Source organism: Cynocephalus volans, chromosome 11, assembly GCF_027409185.1.
Source record: "Cynocephalus volans isolate mCynVol1 chromosome 11, mCynVol1.pri, whole genome shotgun sequence".
Lineage (NCBI taxonomy): Eukaryota > Metazoa > Chordata > Mammalia > Dermoptera > Cynocephalidae > Cynocephalus > Cynocephalus volans.
The window spans coordinates 50,552,531-50,568,010 of record NC_084470.1 but is presented as its reverse complement, the minus strand read 5'-3'; the positions used below and the strand labels follow the sequence as shown (position 1 = coordinate 50,568,010).

Here is a 15,480-nt window from a genome sequence, read left to right as displayed (position 1 = left end):
AGACTTCAATTAGGAAAAAAAAAAAACTATTAAAACTAATAAATGAATTCAGTAAAGTTGCAGCATACAAAATCAACATATAAAAATCAGTTGTGTTTCTACACACTATAATACCTGAAGAGTTAGTTAGGAGATTGAGTCACAGTTGCTCACAGAGGTCTCACTTTCCTCACTTCCCTATCACTCCTCCACTCCCACACCACTTTCCTGGGATCCTCTCCAGTTAAATCACTTGCACTCAAATGATCGCCTCAGATTCTGCTCTTGGAAGATCCCAAATTCAGACATTAAGGTACAGAGAGCTGAAAGACATTCAGAGGTCAAATAAATAGTAAGAGACAGACTGGCAACCTGATCCCAGGCAGTCTAACACCAGATCTCACTCTCTTAAAAACCATGCTCTGCTGCTTCTCACCCGGTAGCCATAACATTCCCACAGCAGGAGGCTAGAGACTTTCCCCTCATATCTGCCGACACTCTGAGCTGACCCCAGAACAGCAAATCCCTTCTCTGGGATCAGATGATTTTTCTCTGGTATCAAGAGGCTGAGCAGACCGGTCCCCTGCAGGCCTGGAACAGACCCAGCCTGGCCTGTCCAAGCTGTCCCCCTGGCACCAGTGTCTGCTTCCCAGCCAGAGGGAAGCCAGGACAGCCAGGCAGTGCCTTGAAGGGCACTCGTCTTTGAACCAAGAGGACACACTGGCATCTGGGACCTGGAGGAGCTAGAGATGGCTGGGGTCCAGGGAAAAACTTATTCAGCTTACTCATTTATTGAGCATATCATGTGCCAGGCACTGTTCGAAGTGCTATATCATTTATAAGGTGCTTCATAAAGTTTGTGGAAAGATTCATATTGTCTTTCAATTCTATTTTTCCAAGAACATTTTGAAGTACCCTCGTGTGTGTGTGTGTGTGTGTGTGTACCTCACAGCAACTCTTTGAGGTACACAAAATTATCTCTATTTTAGAGATGAGGAAACTGAGGAACAGAGAGGTTAAGAAACTTTCCAAGGTCACACAGCTGTTGTTACAGGTAGGATTTAAACTCAGGCAGTCTAGCTCCTAATCATTCCTGGATCCTGTCTCTCTTGAAACTTCAGGTGAGTTGGCTGCCAGCTACACACTCTGAGCTCCTCCTTCGAGTGGAAGGAAACTTGGGCATGAACTTCTGCCCAGTGCCCAGCCAAGTGGTGGAGCCCCACTTGGACAGAGGAGCTGGCGGGGGAAAGTGTCCTGCAGACTGGGAAGCAGTATGCTCCAGGAGGGACTGTGATAGCTGGACAGCAACCACTCCTCCCCCTCCCCCACCATGCTTCTCTGCCGCTTGACAAAGATCGATTAATCAGCACAGCTGTTCAACCTCAGTGTATTTATATATTCCCAGCCTCAGTGTATTTATTTATTCCCAAAATGAGTTGAGGGGGTTTAAAGAGACAGAGGCATAGCATCTCCACTGTTAAGTAAATTAAAACAGAGACCTGGTCTGAAGAATCCCTGAGCAGGCAAAACTGGTTAGGTCCCATAAGTGACTTCAACGTTGCTTGATTTACAAGACACAAGCAAAACTTAACTTGAGCTATTTCTTGTATATTAAAGAAAAATAGAACTTAAGCTCAACCAATCAGAAGCAGTCAACAAGCAATTATATAACTAGGGACTTTCCAAAGGATAGACCAAATAAGGGAACTGTATAACTGTAACCAATCAAATGTTTTTTTGTTTTGTTTTACTTCTGTGGCCATTCTATAAAGGCTTCTCCTCTGAGGTCCCTCAGTAGAGCTCTCAAACCACTTCTAGTTTGGAGCTGCCTGATTCATGAATTGTTGTTTACTCAATAAACTCTTTAAAAATATATAGTGCCTCAGTGTACCTTTTTAATGCCACCAAAGACACGCCAATAAATAATGGCTGCTTTACTGCCTTAATGCCTTCCTAACTGATACCTTGATGATGTGCTACTGTTAGATCATTACACATAGAGTGACTAACTTGTCCTGGTTTTCCTAGTACTTTCCAAATTTTAAAACTGAAAGTCCCTTGTTCTGGGAAACTTCTCAGAGATAGACAACCTGTACAGCTGGTCACCCTCATTACACAGTTTTCCAACCATGAAGTCTATTTGCTAGAAAAAGAGTAAAAACTTAGCTCAGAGCTTCCTAGCAGCCAAGGCAAAGAGGTAAACACCATATGTTAGGAAATTTTTAGCGTCTGTAATAGCTCTACCAATAGAACTTTCTGCAATGATGGAAATGTTCTGCACTGCCCAATATTGCTAGTAGTTGCTAGCCACATATCCCTATGGAGCACTTAAAATGTGACTAGTATAGCAGAGGAACTGAATTTCTCATTTAATTTCATTTTGATATATCTAAATATAAATAGCCCCATGCATCTAGTGGCAACGGTATTGGATAGCTCAGTTACATTGGGTAAGAACAAACCAGATTCTCAGGAAGAGCCTCTTTCTTAGTATTGAGGCGTGAGGAATTTCTCTCAGGAGTTACCACACTTGAGGTGCTTTTCTTTTCTTACGTGTAACATAACAGGCACTTCTACAGCATATGCCATGTGCTAAGCACTCTCGTGAACCTTTTTCATGTGTTCATTCACTCCATTCTCAAACCGCCCTAGAAGGCAGGTACTTTCAGTATCCGCAGGGAGAAGGCTCCTCTCAGGAAACCCTGAGAGACCCAAAGCTGCTCTTTTCCTGGCCTGAAAGGACAGTACGTAGGTCTCCCTGCCCTTTTCAGGGAGAGCAAGGAGCCTGGGGTGCAGGCAGAGGGGTAGAAAAGCGCAGTGAAAGAAAGAAGAGGGGAGGAGACCAGGGAGAAGGGGTTCCACATGTCCCCACCCCCACCCCCAAGGTTGAGGCTGCATGACTGACATTGACTCCATGGAAAAAATGAGCAATGTCTGGCGTCACCACCTGGCACCAGAGGGCATTTGGGGTGTCAGAAGGAAGACCCTGTGTGCCAGGTAACAGAGTGCACCTGGACACCACAGACATGGAGGCTGGGACAACATGCCTCTTTCGTGTTTGCTGTGGGTAGACCCTCACTACACCAGTGTGAATGCCAGGATCTCTCGAGCCTGCTAGGGCCCTCAAGTTCTGGGCACCAAAGGAGGAGGCAGGTGTGACCCCCCCAACTCCATCTGTGACTGGGAAGCTGTTGACTCCAGGGTCAGAAATAACCCCACGGTCAGCTCCCTGCATGCCACCCTCCCCCACTCCTCCATTCCCAGAAATTCTGGGCCCTGAGTCAGAGGGAAGAGGCCAGAAGTAAACAACGACCCAGATCATCTGGTATGGAAACCACAGAACCATCCCATGGAATTCATGGGTCTGGTCATTCAGATGTCTTTCCTCCAAATCCAGCTTCACTCAGGGCCGCGTAGACATGAGTTTCGGGCTTGCAGAGAAATGGGTGAGAGGAGGGCCATCTTCGGTGCAGAGGGAATGGTGGAGAAGAGAGCTGGGACTCACTGTCAGAGGTGTCCGGGCTGGCAGCAGAGGCGGAGGGGCTGCCCTGCCCTCAGGGGCCTCCACTCCTAGAACGGTGTGTACACACACGTCAGGAAGAGTCAGAGGCCAGTCCAGAGCAGAGATGGAGGCTCACAAGGTTAGGGAGCAGGGCCCTCCAGGTGTCAGATGCCCCTCGTTATTCATTCCCTCAAAATAGCCTGGGACACCCCCACCCCACACCATGGCTGAGTCACTGGCCCCCATCCTCAGATCGGGTTTTAGATGAATGAAGCTCTTCTCCCTCTCTCCTCCTCCCCTCCCCAGCCCAAAGGACATGTAACTGATTCCCTAGGATGGAAGAGTGACTTCCACAAGCCCTAAAAATAACCCAACCACTTAATACTCTGAACATAGCCTCTCCCGCCTGCCCCGCCCTGGCCCACCCCCTAACCACCAAGATAAAGGCAGCTGCTGGGACTGACAGTGGACAGAGACCTGGAGCCAGGGCAGCGAGAAGGTGCCTGACAGCCAGCAGAACAGAACCGAACCGAACAAGAAGCTCAAGAGGAACGACAGAGATTCAGGCCACATCTGCTACAGACCCCAAGTACCCCATCAGCCAAGGAGGACCCACTGTGAGTAACACGCCTCTCTGTCCTTCCACGGCAGGGATGGCTCTCAAGGCTGGCATCCCTTCTGGACCCTCTGGGATGGGTGTGTTAGGGGTTTCTGGGAGTAAAGGAAGGAGGTTGAGAGGCATGCATGGATGAGTGGAAGAGTATCGGATATAAAGAATCTACAAAGAAGGTCAACAGAGTGAGCGTGAGCCCCAGGGGAGTGCTCAGAGCAGCTGCCACAGGCCTGAGGCCAGCAGAAGGGACAAGCTCTTGCTAGTCTGGCATGATCCAGAAAGGCTTTCAGGAGGCGGCCTGGAGTTGCAATTTTAAAAATACAGGTATGGAGCTCCTCAGGCTTCAGGGTTTCCTCCCAGGGAAGCCTCAGGCAGGCCAAGTGTCTGGAGGAAAGAGGGACAGAAGAAAGGTAGGAGGGCTTGGGGGGTAGGAGACAGCAAGCAGGCCTGAGTGGGCATTACTAGGACAAGCCCCAGGCCCAGCGTGGAGTGAAAGTCTTGGCATATCTGCCCCAGGGATCTCTCCCCACAGCTGGCCTGAGCCTGGCTCCCACATAACATGGCCTTGAACCAGGGGTAGGATGCAGACTCTGTCCCAGGCCATCATCTTGCCCTGGAAAGCCACTGAGGCAGATCTGGGGGGCTCAGGATAGGGAGATCAGATCTGAATTTGCCCAGATGTAAAGAAATATGGAGCAAGCTGGGCCAAGGAGAATGAAGGTGGGGTCATCTGAGAGGTTTGCCCAGCCCTAGGAGGCCAAGCTCTGGGACAGGTCTTGGGGCTCCACCACCTCAAGGCTGGTCCCAATTCTGAATTCTGCCCTACCCCTGCCCCTGACCTAGGAGTCTTAAGCCAAGCAAGGGTGAAAGTGGGAGGGCCAGGAGTCAGGAAACCTGCTTCAGTCTTTGCTACTGCCTTGCTGATTTTTCTTGGACAGCTCTTTTCTTCTCTTTGGGCCTTGATTTCCCCATCTGAACAATAAAGGGGTTAGATTCAATGACCTCTGAGGGTCCTTAGGTCTGACATCCCTAGACTCCATGATTCTAATAGTCTGTGACCCTAGCAGAGATTCTGGAGATTTCTGGGGGTGGGGGTGGGGTGAAGTTGGTGTCCTGCACATGCCATGACTCAGGCCACCACGGTGGTGATAGGATGGAGTGGAGGTGAGGACAGACATGGGTTTACCTTTGACAGGGGGTCCTCATCAGAGCTCAGACTCGAGGAAACCACACAGAGCATTTGATGAGACTCAGGCTGCAGGTTTTGAAGCTCACACTCCTCAGAACTCTGATGTCTTTGGTGGATGTGCCAGCCTAGAGGTGGGGCAAGCACATCCCCTCTCCTTGATCTGAGGGACCCATAAGGAGGATGTCCTGCCTCCCAACTCCTGCCAGTACCTCTGTAGCTACCCCCACCTGCAGGCGCCTTTGGCCAGTGGAGGTTTCCAGGCTCCAGGACCCAGCTGGCCTGCATACCAGAGGCCTAACACCCTCTCAGGAAGAAGGAGGCAGAAGCAGGGGGCCCAGTATAGCAATGGAGATAAGGTGGGCCGAGGACACCCAGGGTTCCTACCAGCTGAGCCCCAGCCTGCCTCCAAGCCCAGGGCTGCTGTTCTGAGGCCAGGACCTCAGCTATATTTAGCACCGAGTATGGGGCAGAGCAGTGGGTCAGGGATAGGGGGAGGGGGCACGTGCTTCTCATTTTTTCGCTACTGGACTCTGGGGATTGTTAGTACACCTGTCATAAGACAGATAAGACATACATGGGACAAAGACCAGAGAAGGGCTTGAGGAGTGGGAGGTAATGAGGGGTGGGGGTAGAGTTGGGGAGCAGCCAGACCTCGGCAGAAGCTGATTGACAGTGGCAGGAAGAAGAGGAGCAAGGAGCTGGATTCCAGGCTGGGGCTGCCATGAGGGCCTGCAGGGGGAGGCTTAGCCTGAGGCCCTGTGCCCAGAAGCCCCTGAGCTATGCTTGTTTGCACACATTTGGGGAGGGGGTTTCCATAAGCAAGGGGCAGGACCATCTCTGCAGAAAGAACCCTGGTCCCACTGTCCTCCCTCCCTGTAGGTGTCACCCTCACATTCTCCTGGGGGTGTCTGCTGGGGAATATAGGGACACCGTGGCCAATAAGAAAGCTTCACACTCCCTACCCTCTTATTTCTTGGGGGCCAGGCCCTAAATGGGGTCTAGAGAACCCAAGCCAGCACTGCCTGTCACTCATTCACCAAGATCTGACTCTGGGCCTCAATTTCCTCATCTTCAATTATAAAAGGCTGGGCTAACGGCAGTTGAGATCCCCCTAGCTCAGATCTTCTGAGTCTTGGGGTATGGCACAGGAACCCTGACCTGGGATTCAGAATTTGTCTCTAACCACAAGATGTCTGGTGAACAATTTTCCCTCCTGAGCCTCTATTGTTTCCACTATAGCCTGGGCTGCTGAACTTGCTTTGCCTCCCTGGGCTTGAGAAAGGTTGGAGTGAGTTGAGAGCCAGAAGGTGAAGGCTGGGCAGGGCTCCAGGTCAAAGTGGCACGCACGCCCTCTGGTGTTCTGAAAAGGAATTTCATCTCCACAGGAAATCACAGTCACCAGTTTTAGGGAACAACCTCTCCATGACTGGGACTCCTCAAGTCAGGATTCCCCCAAGCCACTCACTTGGGAGTCTACCAAGGAAAAACTGATTTTGGCAAAGGAAGGCAAAGATGGGGCGTGTCTAGTTTAACCACTGGAGGTTTGGGCTTCCCTGTGGAGCTAAAAGAGCTTTGTGGCCACCAGTACCCTGTTTGCTCCCTAGCAACCCAGGTGACACTGGGGAATCAGGGACCCACCTTGAAAGATGCAAGTGACAAAGTGAGGCCCAGGCCAGGCCAATCTGGAGAGGGAGGGAGTCTCTAAACACAAGTCACCCAGAACTACTCTGTCCCTGGGCCCTGCTCCCTGATATTTATCCCAGCCACTGGCCCCCACCTCATCCTCATCTCTGTCCTCTCTCCTCAGACAGATGGCTGACACCCAGATGCAGGTGACCCCCACACCAACCATCCCGATGTCAACTGCAGAGGACCTGCCCCTCCCTCCACCCCCTGCCATGGAGGACCTGCCACTGCCACCCTCCAAGGAGTCCTTCTCCAAGTTCCACCAGCAGCGGCAAGCTAGTGAGCTCCGCCGTCTCTACAGGCACATCCACCCTGAGCTCCGCAAGAATCTGGCTGAGGCCGTGGCCGAGGATCTAGCCGAGGTCCTGGGCTCTGAGGAGCCCACCGAGGGTGACGTCCAGTGCATGCGCTGGATCTTTGAGAACTGGCGGCTGGATGCCATTGGAGATCATGCGAGGCCAGCTGCCAAGGAGCGTGTGCCAGGTGGCGATGTCCAGGCCACCTCCCGCAAGTTTGAGGAAGGTTCCTTTGCCAACAGCATAGACCGGGAGCCAGCCGGACCCCAGCCATCCAGAGGGGATGTTCGTGCAGCCCGCTGGCTCTTTGAGACGAAGCCATTGGATGAGCTGACAGGGCAGGGTGAAGGACTAGAGGCTACTGTAAGGGAGCCTGCAGCCAGTGGAGATGTACAGGGTACCAGGATGCTGTTTGAGACACGGCCACTGGACCGCCTGGGCTCCCGCCCCTCCATCCAGGAGCAAAGCCCCTTGGAGCTGCGGTCAGAGATCCAGGAGCTGAAGGGTGATGTGAAGAAGACAGTGAAGCTGTTCCAAACGGAGCCACTGTGTGCCATCCAGGATGCAGAGGGTGCCATCCATGAAGTCAAGGCTGCATGTCGGGAGGAGATCCAAAGCAATGCGGTGAGGTCTGCCCGCTGGCTCTTTGAGACCCAACCTCTGGACGCCATTAACCGGGACCCCAGCCAGGTGCGGGTGATCCGGGGGATCTCCCTGGAGGAGGTGGCCAGACCTGATGTCAGCGCAACCCGCTGGATCTTTGAGACACAGCCCCTGGATGCCATCCGGGAGGTCTTGGTGGACGAGAAGGATTTCCAGCCATCCCCAGATCTTATCCCTCCTGGTCCGGATGTTCAGCAGCAGCGGCATCTGTTTGAGACCCGAGCTCTAGACACTCTGAAGGGGGAAGAGGAGGCTGGAACGGAGGCCCCACCCAAGGAAGAAGTGATCCCTGGTGATGTTCACTCTACCCTGTGGCTATTTGAGACAAAGTCCCTGGAAACTCCCAGAGACAAAGTCCAAGTGGGTCACCTGCAGCGGGTGGGTCCCCGGGAGGGTGAGGGGCTCATTTATGAGCATCTGTCCAGTGATGGCTCCTCAGCATTGCCCCTCTCTCAGAGTGCCCCCCAGAGGGACGGGGTGAAGGGGGATGTGAAGACCTTCAAGAACCTATTTGAGACCCTTCCCCTGGACAGCATTGGACAGGGTGAGCCTCTGGCCCATGGGAATGTGAGCAGAGCAGAAGGAACTGATTCTGCAGGGCAGTCCCAGGGCATAGGGTCCCCAGTATATGCCATGCAGGACAGCAAGGGCCACCTCCATGCCCTGACTTCTGTCAGCAGAGAGCAGATAGTTGGAGGTGACGTGCAGGGCTACAGGTGGATGTTTGAGACACAGCCCCTGGACCGACTGGGCCGAAGCCCCAGTACCATCGATGTGGTGAGGGGCATCACTCGGCAGGAAATGGTGGCCGGGGATGTTGGCACTGCTCGGTGGCTTTTTGAGACCCAGCCCCTAGAGATGATCCACCGGCGGGAGCAGCAGGAACGAGAGGAAGAAGAAGGGAAGAGTCAGGGAGGCCCTCGGCCTGAGACAACCCCAAAGGGCGATGTGCAGACCATCCGGTGGTTGTTCGAGACATGTCCAATGAGTGAGTTGGCGGAGAAGCAGAGGTCAGAAGCCACAGATCCCACAACCAAGGCTGAGGCACGGTCCTGCACCTGGATGTTCAAGCCCCAAACCCTGGATAGGCCAGAGGGCTCCAGGGAGCAGCACCTGCAGGTTAGCCAGGTCCAGGCTGGGGAAAGAGAGACAGAGGGACATGTCTTTGAGACTGAGCCTCTGCAGGCCTCAGGCCATCCCTGCGGAAGAGGGCCTGTGCGATACTGCAGCCGGGTGGAGATCCCTTCAGGGCAAGTATCTCGTCAGAAGGAGGTTTTCCAGGCCCTGGAGGCAGGCAAGAGGGAAGAGCAGGGGCCCAGGATAACCCCTGGGCCCATCCCTGTGGGTTCTGTGCACAAATTCACCTGGCTCTTTGAGAACTGCCCCATGGGCTCCCTGGCAGCTGAGAGCATCCGAGGGGACAACCTCCAGGAAGAGCAGCCCACAAGCCCCTCATGCAACAGGGAACTAGAGAAGCAGGAGACTGCAGCCGAGGAGACCCTGCGGACTCTACATGCCACACCTGGCATCCTGCATCGTGGAGGCATCCTCATGGAGGCCCGAGGGCTGGGAGAACTCTGCCTTGCCAAGTACGTGCTCCCAGGCCCAGGGCAGGGGTGCCCCTACATACGGAAGGAGGAGCTGGTGTCTGGAGAACTTCCCAGGATCATCCGTCAAGTGTTACGCCGGCCAGATGTGGACCAGCAGGGGCTGCTGGTGCAGGAGGACCCAGCTGGTCAGCTCCAGCTCAAGCCACTGAGACTGCCAGCTCCAGGCAGCAGCGGGAGTATTGAAAACATGGACCCCGAGTTCCAGCAGCTGCTGGCTTGCAGCCTTGGGGCCTCCGTGGCAAGAACAGGGCTGGTGATGCAGGAGACAGAGCAGGGCCTGGTTGCACTGACCGCCTACTCGCTACAGCCCCGGTTCACCAGCAGGACCCCCGAGAGGAGCAGTGTGCAGCTGCTGGCCAGCTGCATAGACAAAGGAGACCTGAGTGGCCTGCACAGTCTGCGGTGGGAGCCACCGGCTGACGCAAGTCCAGTGCCAGCCAGCGAGGGCTCCAGACACCAGAGGCTGCCCCCAACTGAGAGCATCATTCATGTTCCCCCACTGGACCCCAGCATGAGGATGGCGCATGTGAGAGGCCCAGGAACCACCCTCTGCCCACCTCAGACCATTGGAAAGGCAGTCCCTTTGGCTGGGGAAGCTGCAGCCCCAGTCCAACTGGAGAACACGAAAAAGCATGAAGACAGTCACACTGGACAGAAAGGGATGGCAGCCTTGGGAAAATTAGGAGCCACAGCTATGCCCCTGGAGCCGGGGGCCCCAAACCTCCTGGCCGCCATGCAGAGTCTGCAGATGGCAACAGCTGAGGCCCAAAGCCTGCAGCAGCAAGTTCCAAACAAGCACAAGGAGGGCCCCACCCCTGCAGCCACGTCCATGCCCGAGCAGGATGGTCGTCTGCAAGCACCAGCCATGACCACTGGGACTACCCAGAGCAACACCAGGCCTGTGGTTGGAGGTGACCCCAGGATCCCAGCAGCCCCCAGAAAGGTCAGTGGGGAAGAGAAAGCTCTGCCCAGAGGGCTGTCTGGTGGGTGGGTGATGATTCAGGATGGCGTCTACACTGCTCACCCTGTGAGGACATTTGACCCACCAGTGGGTGTCCAGCCTTCTGAGAGGGAACCTGAGCCAAAGGGCAGGGAGACTGCCCTCTCAGCCCAGGCTTCCAGCCCACCCCAGCAAGGCCCAGGTCAGAGTCTTGGGCCAGGGCAGGAAGTGTCTGGGGGCTGCACACAGAGAACCTGGGGACCTCCAGGGAAAGTGATGGCAGAAGTCTGCCCAGGGGCCCTCCAAGCTGCAGAGACCACCCCAAAGACTGCCCCTTTAGCCCGCCACACTCTGGCCTCTGGGCCCCAGGCTGCAGGTGTCAGCCTGCACTCCCATAATGCCTCTGTTCCTCCCCCTCCTACTCTCCCAGCTGCTGTGACAGGACCTGACTTCTCAGCCCAAGCCTGCCATGATGAGGACTCCATCCAGCAAGCCTCCAAGCCCCTGCAGGACCCCCTTCTTCACTCCCACAGCAGCCCTGCTGGCCAGAGAACCTCTGTGGGGTCACAGAAAAAGACCCCAAAACTGGAGCCCCTCATGCCCCCAAGGAAGAAGCCCCAGCTGCCCCCCAAACCTGCACACCTAACCCAGATCCACCCTCCTCAGAGGCTGCCCAAGCTCTCAGCTCTATCTCCTAGCTACTCCTTGGAGCTGGGGCAAGGAGAACACAAACAAGGTGAGACAAATGCAGCCATCCCTCAGCCAGCCAATGTTCCCCCCACTGCAAGTCAGAGCTGCATACCTCTAGCTGGATGCCCTAGTGGACAGAGCCAGCCCAGCCCCCAACATGGCCTCAGCACAATGGCTCCCAGGCCCACCAAGAGTCAGGCTTCAGGCAGCTATGCCCAGAGCCCTGAGGCCCCCAATCTCAACACTCTCAACCGTAACACCAGCATACCACAGCAGGGCCCCAGCCCCTCCAGAGAACAGCCCACAGAAGGTTCCAAGCAGGGGGCTCCTGAGAGCTCTGACATTCTGCAGGGAAGTCAGCAAGAGCTCCAGGGCATCCTGAGCCAGGTGCAAGCCCTGGAAAAGGAGGCCACCAGCAGTGTGGATGTACAGGCCCTACGGAGGCTCTTTGAGGTTGTGCCCCAGTTGGGAGGGGCTGCCCCTCTAGCTCCTGCTGACCCTGGCAAGCCCGAGGCCTCCATGCAACAGGCCTTTGGGGAACTGACGAGGGTCAGCACAGAAGTTGCCCGGCTGAAGGAACAGACCCTGGCCAGGCTGCTGGACATTGAAGAGGCTGTGCACAAAGCCCTCAGCTCCATGTCTAGCCTCCAACCTGCAGCAAACACCAGGGGCCATTCCCAGGGACCCCAAAAGGACCACAGTGCCCACAAGGTCAGTGACACAGCCAGCAGTACAGCAAGGCCTAATCACTCAGGCCAGGAGGTCAAGGATCAACCTGCAGTCAAGAGCCAAGCCAAGGTTGGATGCCATCCCGAGGTCCAGAGTCAAGCCAAGGTCAGAAATCACACAGAGGCCAAAGGTCAAGCAGCCTCAGCTGCCCCTCCCACCAGAGGGCTGGAGACATGGAGAGAAGATTTAAGCCTCCCTCGAGTCTTGCCTTCCAGGAGAGATTCACCATCCTCCCCTACCTTCATCTCCATCCAGTCAGCCACAAGGAAGACTCCTAAGGCTTCCAGCCCTAATGGCAGCCCTGATGTCTCAGTGAAAAGCACACACCTGGCTCAGGACCTGGGCCAGGCCCTGCTTCACCAGAGAGGTGGTCAGGACAAGGCTGGGAAGGAGGTCACCCAGTGCTCTGGACAGCCCATGCCTGCCCCTGCCTCAATCAGTCCCCTGCCCACAGGGCGGCAAAAGAATGTTCTGGAGCTGCAGACTAGGCCAGGTGGTTTCCAGTGCTATGGAGCCACAAGAACTATGACCAAGCAGTATGAGGAGGTGGACCAGTTCAGGAACACAGTCCTCACGTCCTCCACCACAGTCACAGAGCAAGCAGAGCCTTCCAGGATCCCAGGCCCCCACCTCGGGCTCCATGCTTCCCCCTTGCTGAGGCAGTTCCTGCACAGCCCAGCTGGGTTCAGCAGTGCCCTGGCAGAAGCTGAGATGGTGCGGGTGCCCTGCAGCCACTCTCAGCCAGCTGACCAGTGAGCCTTTCCACCTCCCACCACAGCTTCCCACCCATCACTGGGGTGCCTACCTCCAGGACTCCTGGACTGAAGTGGGTGCCTACCTCCTGCACACATGAGGCAAGGATCAAGAAGAAAGGGCATCCTCTGAGGATTATTGTGGGCCATTTCCCTTTTGTCAGTTCCATCAGCAGGCCCAGTTCTTGAAAAAGGGGAAAGAAAGGTCAGAAAGAGGCTCAGCAAGTAGCACAGGCATGGGGGTAGGATGCAGGCTCCCAGCTGCTTATGGAGGATGTAATAAGAATATGTACAGACACACACATGCTTCTCACACAGGCCTGGCCCACGCACAAACACGTGTGAGTCTGCATGCCACTGCCAGAATTGGAGCACCACCTCCAGAGTGTCTCTCCACCCTCAGCCTTTATTTCTTTTATTACGAATCTGAATGTTCTCAGCCACCTGCTCCTTAATCCCTGGAGAGGACCAAGGCCAGGTGGACACAGCATTGGTCTCTGGGATTGGTCTAAGAGCTCCAGAAGAAGCTGGCTGCCAGCCCCTTCATCACCATCATTCAGCTGGTTATCCTGGTGGCCCAAAGGTCACATAAAAAGAGTCAGCAATCAGCAATGTTCCTAGAAACCAACTGCACTGACTTTTTCTGCACACCCCCCATTCGGCACCCCAAATGGGAAGGATACAGTCTGAATAAACTCAAGTTTTATTCTCTACCCTGCGTGTGTCTGACTGTGTGTGCATCTGTTCCAAGTCTGCGTTCCTATTGTGGGGGGCGGGAAACAGCCACAGCCTCCAGGTGCCCCATTTTCCTAGCAACAGCAGTACTGGAAGGCTCTGAAAATCTACTCCTTCTCCACCATCTTGGCTGGGAACCAGAAAGGTCGTGCCCACTGTCCTGTCCCCTTCTCCCCCCCACCCCCCACCAGAGCACTGCCCCCTCTACCTCTGGCTTCCCCTCCTGGATGTTCTTGGACATCATCCTGGGGGTGGGGGTGGGGGGATTGTTCTTGGAATTCTGCCCTAGAGCAGGAGAGGAGCCCAGTCAGGCCTGGGAAGGCAGGAGGATCTCATGCCAGGAGGATTCCGGTGTCCAAGATGGCTGGGCCACTTCTCCCTGTTCAGGCCAGGTCCTGTGTGCCAAGCAGGGGTTCCTGGGAAGGGCAGAGTACAGATCCTGGCCTGGAAAGTCGGAATGATTTGGTTAAGTTTCCTTTTCACTCTGCCTTTCAAAAAGCATTGAGTGCCTTCCATATACCAAGCCTGTTCTAGCGGTGGGGCCACAGAGGGAAGGTCCAATGGGATCCTGCTCTCAGAGAATTGACATTTTAGGATGAAGAGACATAGAGGCAAATAAACAAGAAAAATCTGATCAGGAATAGGGTAACGTGCCTGACTTGGACACTCTCCCTCTCGGGTAGGAGTCTTAAAACATGGCGATGTGACAATGACAGGTGATTGCCTTAGAGGGGGTGGCCAAGGCAGACCTCCCTAAGGTAAAAACATCTCATCCGAGATCTAAAAGAGAAAGAGCCACCTATGTGAAAATCAGGGGGAGGGAACAGAGGGAACAGCACTTGCAAAGGCCCAGAGGTGGAATAAGTTTAGTTCCTGGGCCGCCTAGACATCCCGGCTTTACCAACTAGGTTGCCGCCCCCCCACCCCCACCCCACCCCCACAGGGAACTTGCCCACACTTTGCTTCAGTTGAACAGGCAGGTACCTACCCTACCCCCAGTCCAGGGGTCATCCCTCCGCACCCCTCACAGGCCCCTCATAGCCCGCTCAGCTGATGTGGGAGGGTTCCCCTGGGACAAGAGAGCTCTGATCTGGAAGGAGCCCATCCCCTGTGGGAGACTGTAGTGTGTGGGGAATAATCAAGGTACCAAATCTACCTGCCTGGGCCTGGTATCCCCATGCCCCTTTTCACATCCTCCCTCCCCCGCCCTCTGTGGATCTCACTTGCTTACAGGGCTCAGCAGCTTATAGCATAACTGTCCTCCTCAGTGGGAATGATTATAGTACCGACTACTGTGAAGATTAAGTGAATTAATATGTGTAAAGTGCTTGAAACTACACCTGGCACCTGGAACTCAAACATGTTCACTTTCAGCAGTACTGTAATTATTTTTTTAATATATCTCTTTTCTCATCTCCAGGGGGGGGTCCCTGTCTTGTTCATCTTGATATCCCTGGTGGGCACTCCATAAATGTCAAATAAATGAATGCATAAAGGAATGAAATGATTGAGTAAATCTGCCGATTCATCCAACTAACATTTACTGAGCACGTGCTTCTGCCAGGTTCTGTTCAGGGCGCTCAGAATAGAGATGAACAAAGCAGAATTTATTCCTGACTTCATGAAACTTAGGCTTAAAGAGGAAAGGCGATATATAAGCAGATAAGATCATTTTAGAGCAGAAAAATGTTGCGAAAGAAAAAAAAAAGGTCAGTCCACGAAGGGAGGGTTTGGAAGTTACTTCAGCTTGGGGGATAGAGGAAGGCATCCCGGCGGAGGTGACCTAATGACAGAGGAGCCAGTCCGATCGGCTGGAGGTGGCGGCCTTGTGGGAAGAGTGGGGAGCTGGAGTGGGTGACAAGTGCGCCGGAGGCAGCGTGCACCAGGGAGAGCAGCGGCCACTCAGGGAGGCCTCGCCCAGTCCCCGGCACACCTGCCGCCACACCTGCCGCCACACCGGCCGCCACACCCGCCACGCCGAGGCTCCGCCTCTCCCACTCCAGAAGGGGGCGGGGTTTAAGGCGGCCCCAGCCCCGCCCTCGGAGCCCGTGGGGCGTGTTCGCCCCGGCTGTTGCCAAGGTGACGATGCAGGCCAA

At 54.7% G+C, this 15,480-nt stretch overlaps 1 protein-coding gene across 3 annotated transcripts; it reads left to right on the top strand.

Moving 5' to 3' along the window:
• The first annotated feature begins 3,933 nt into the window (after nucleotides 1-3,933).
• Nucleotides 3,934-13,362, top strand: XIRP1 (xin actin binding repeat containing 1). 3 transcript variants are annotated; one of them, XM_063114241.1, is made up of 3 exons: nucleotides 3,934-4,098; nucleotides 7,091-10,481; nucleotides 10,909-11,002. In XM_063114241.1, exons 2-3 carry the CDS (start codon nucleotides 7,095-7,097, stop codon nucleotides 10,915-10,917), a joined length of 3,396 nt encoding a protein of 1,131 aa, XP_062970311.1. In that variant the 5' UTR covers nucleotides 3,934-4,098; nucleotides 7,091-7,094; the 3' UTR covers nucleotides 10,918-11,002. The 3 variants fall into 3 exon arrangements, with proteins under 3 accessions (XP_062970311.1, XP_062970310.1, XP_062970309.1); XM_063114240.1 differs by having other exon boundaries at nucleotides 7,095-13,362; XM_063114239.1 differs by having other exon boundaries at nucleotides 7,091-13,362.
• The last annotated feature ends 2,118 nt before the right edge of the window (nucleotides 13,363-15,480 follow it).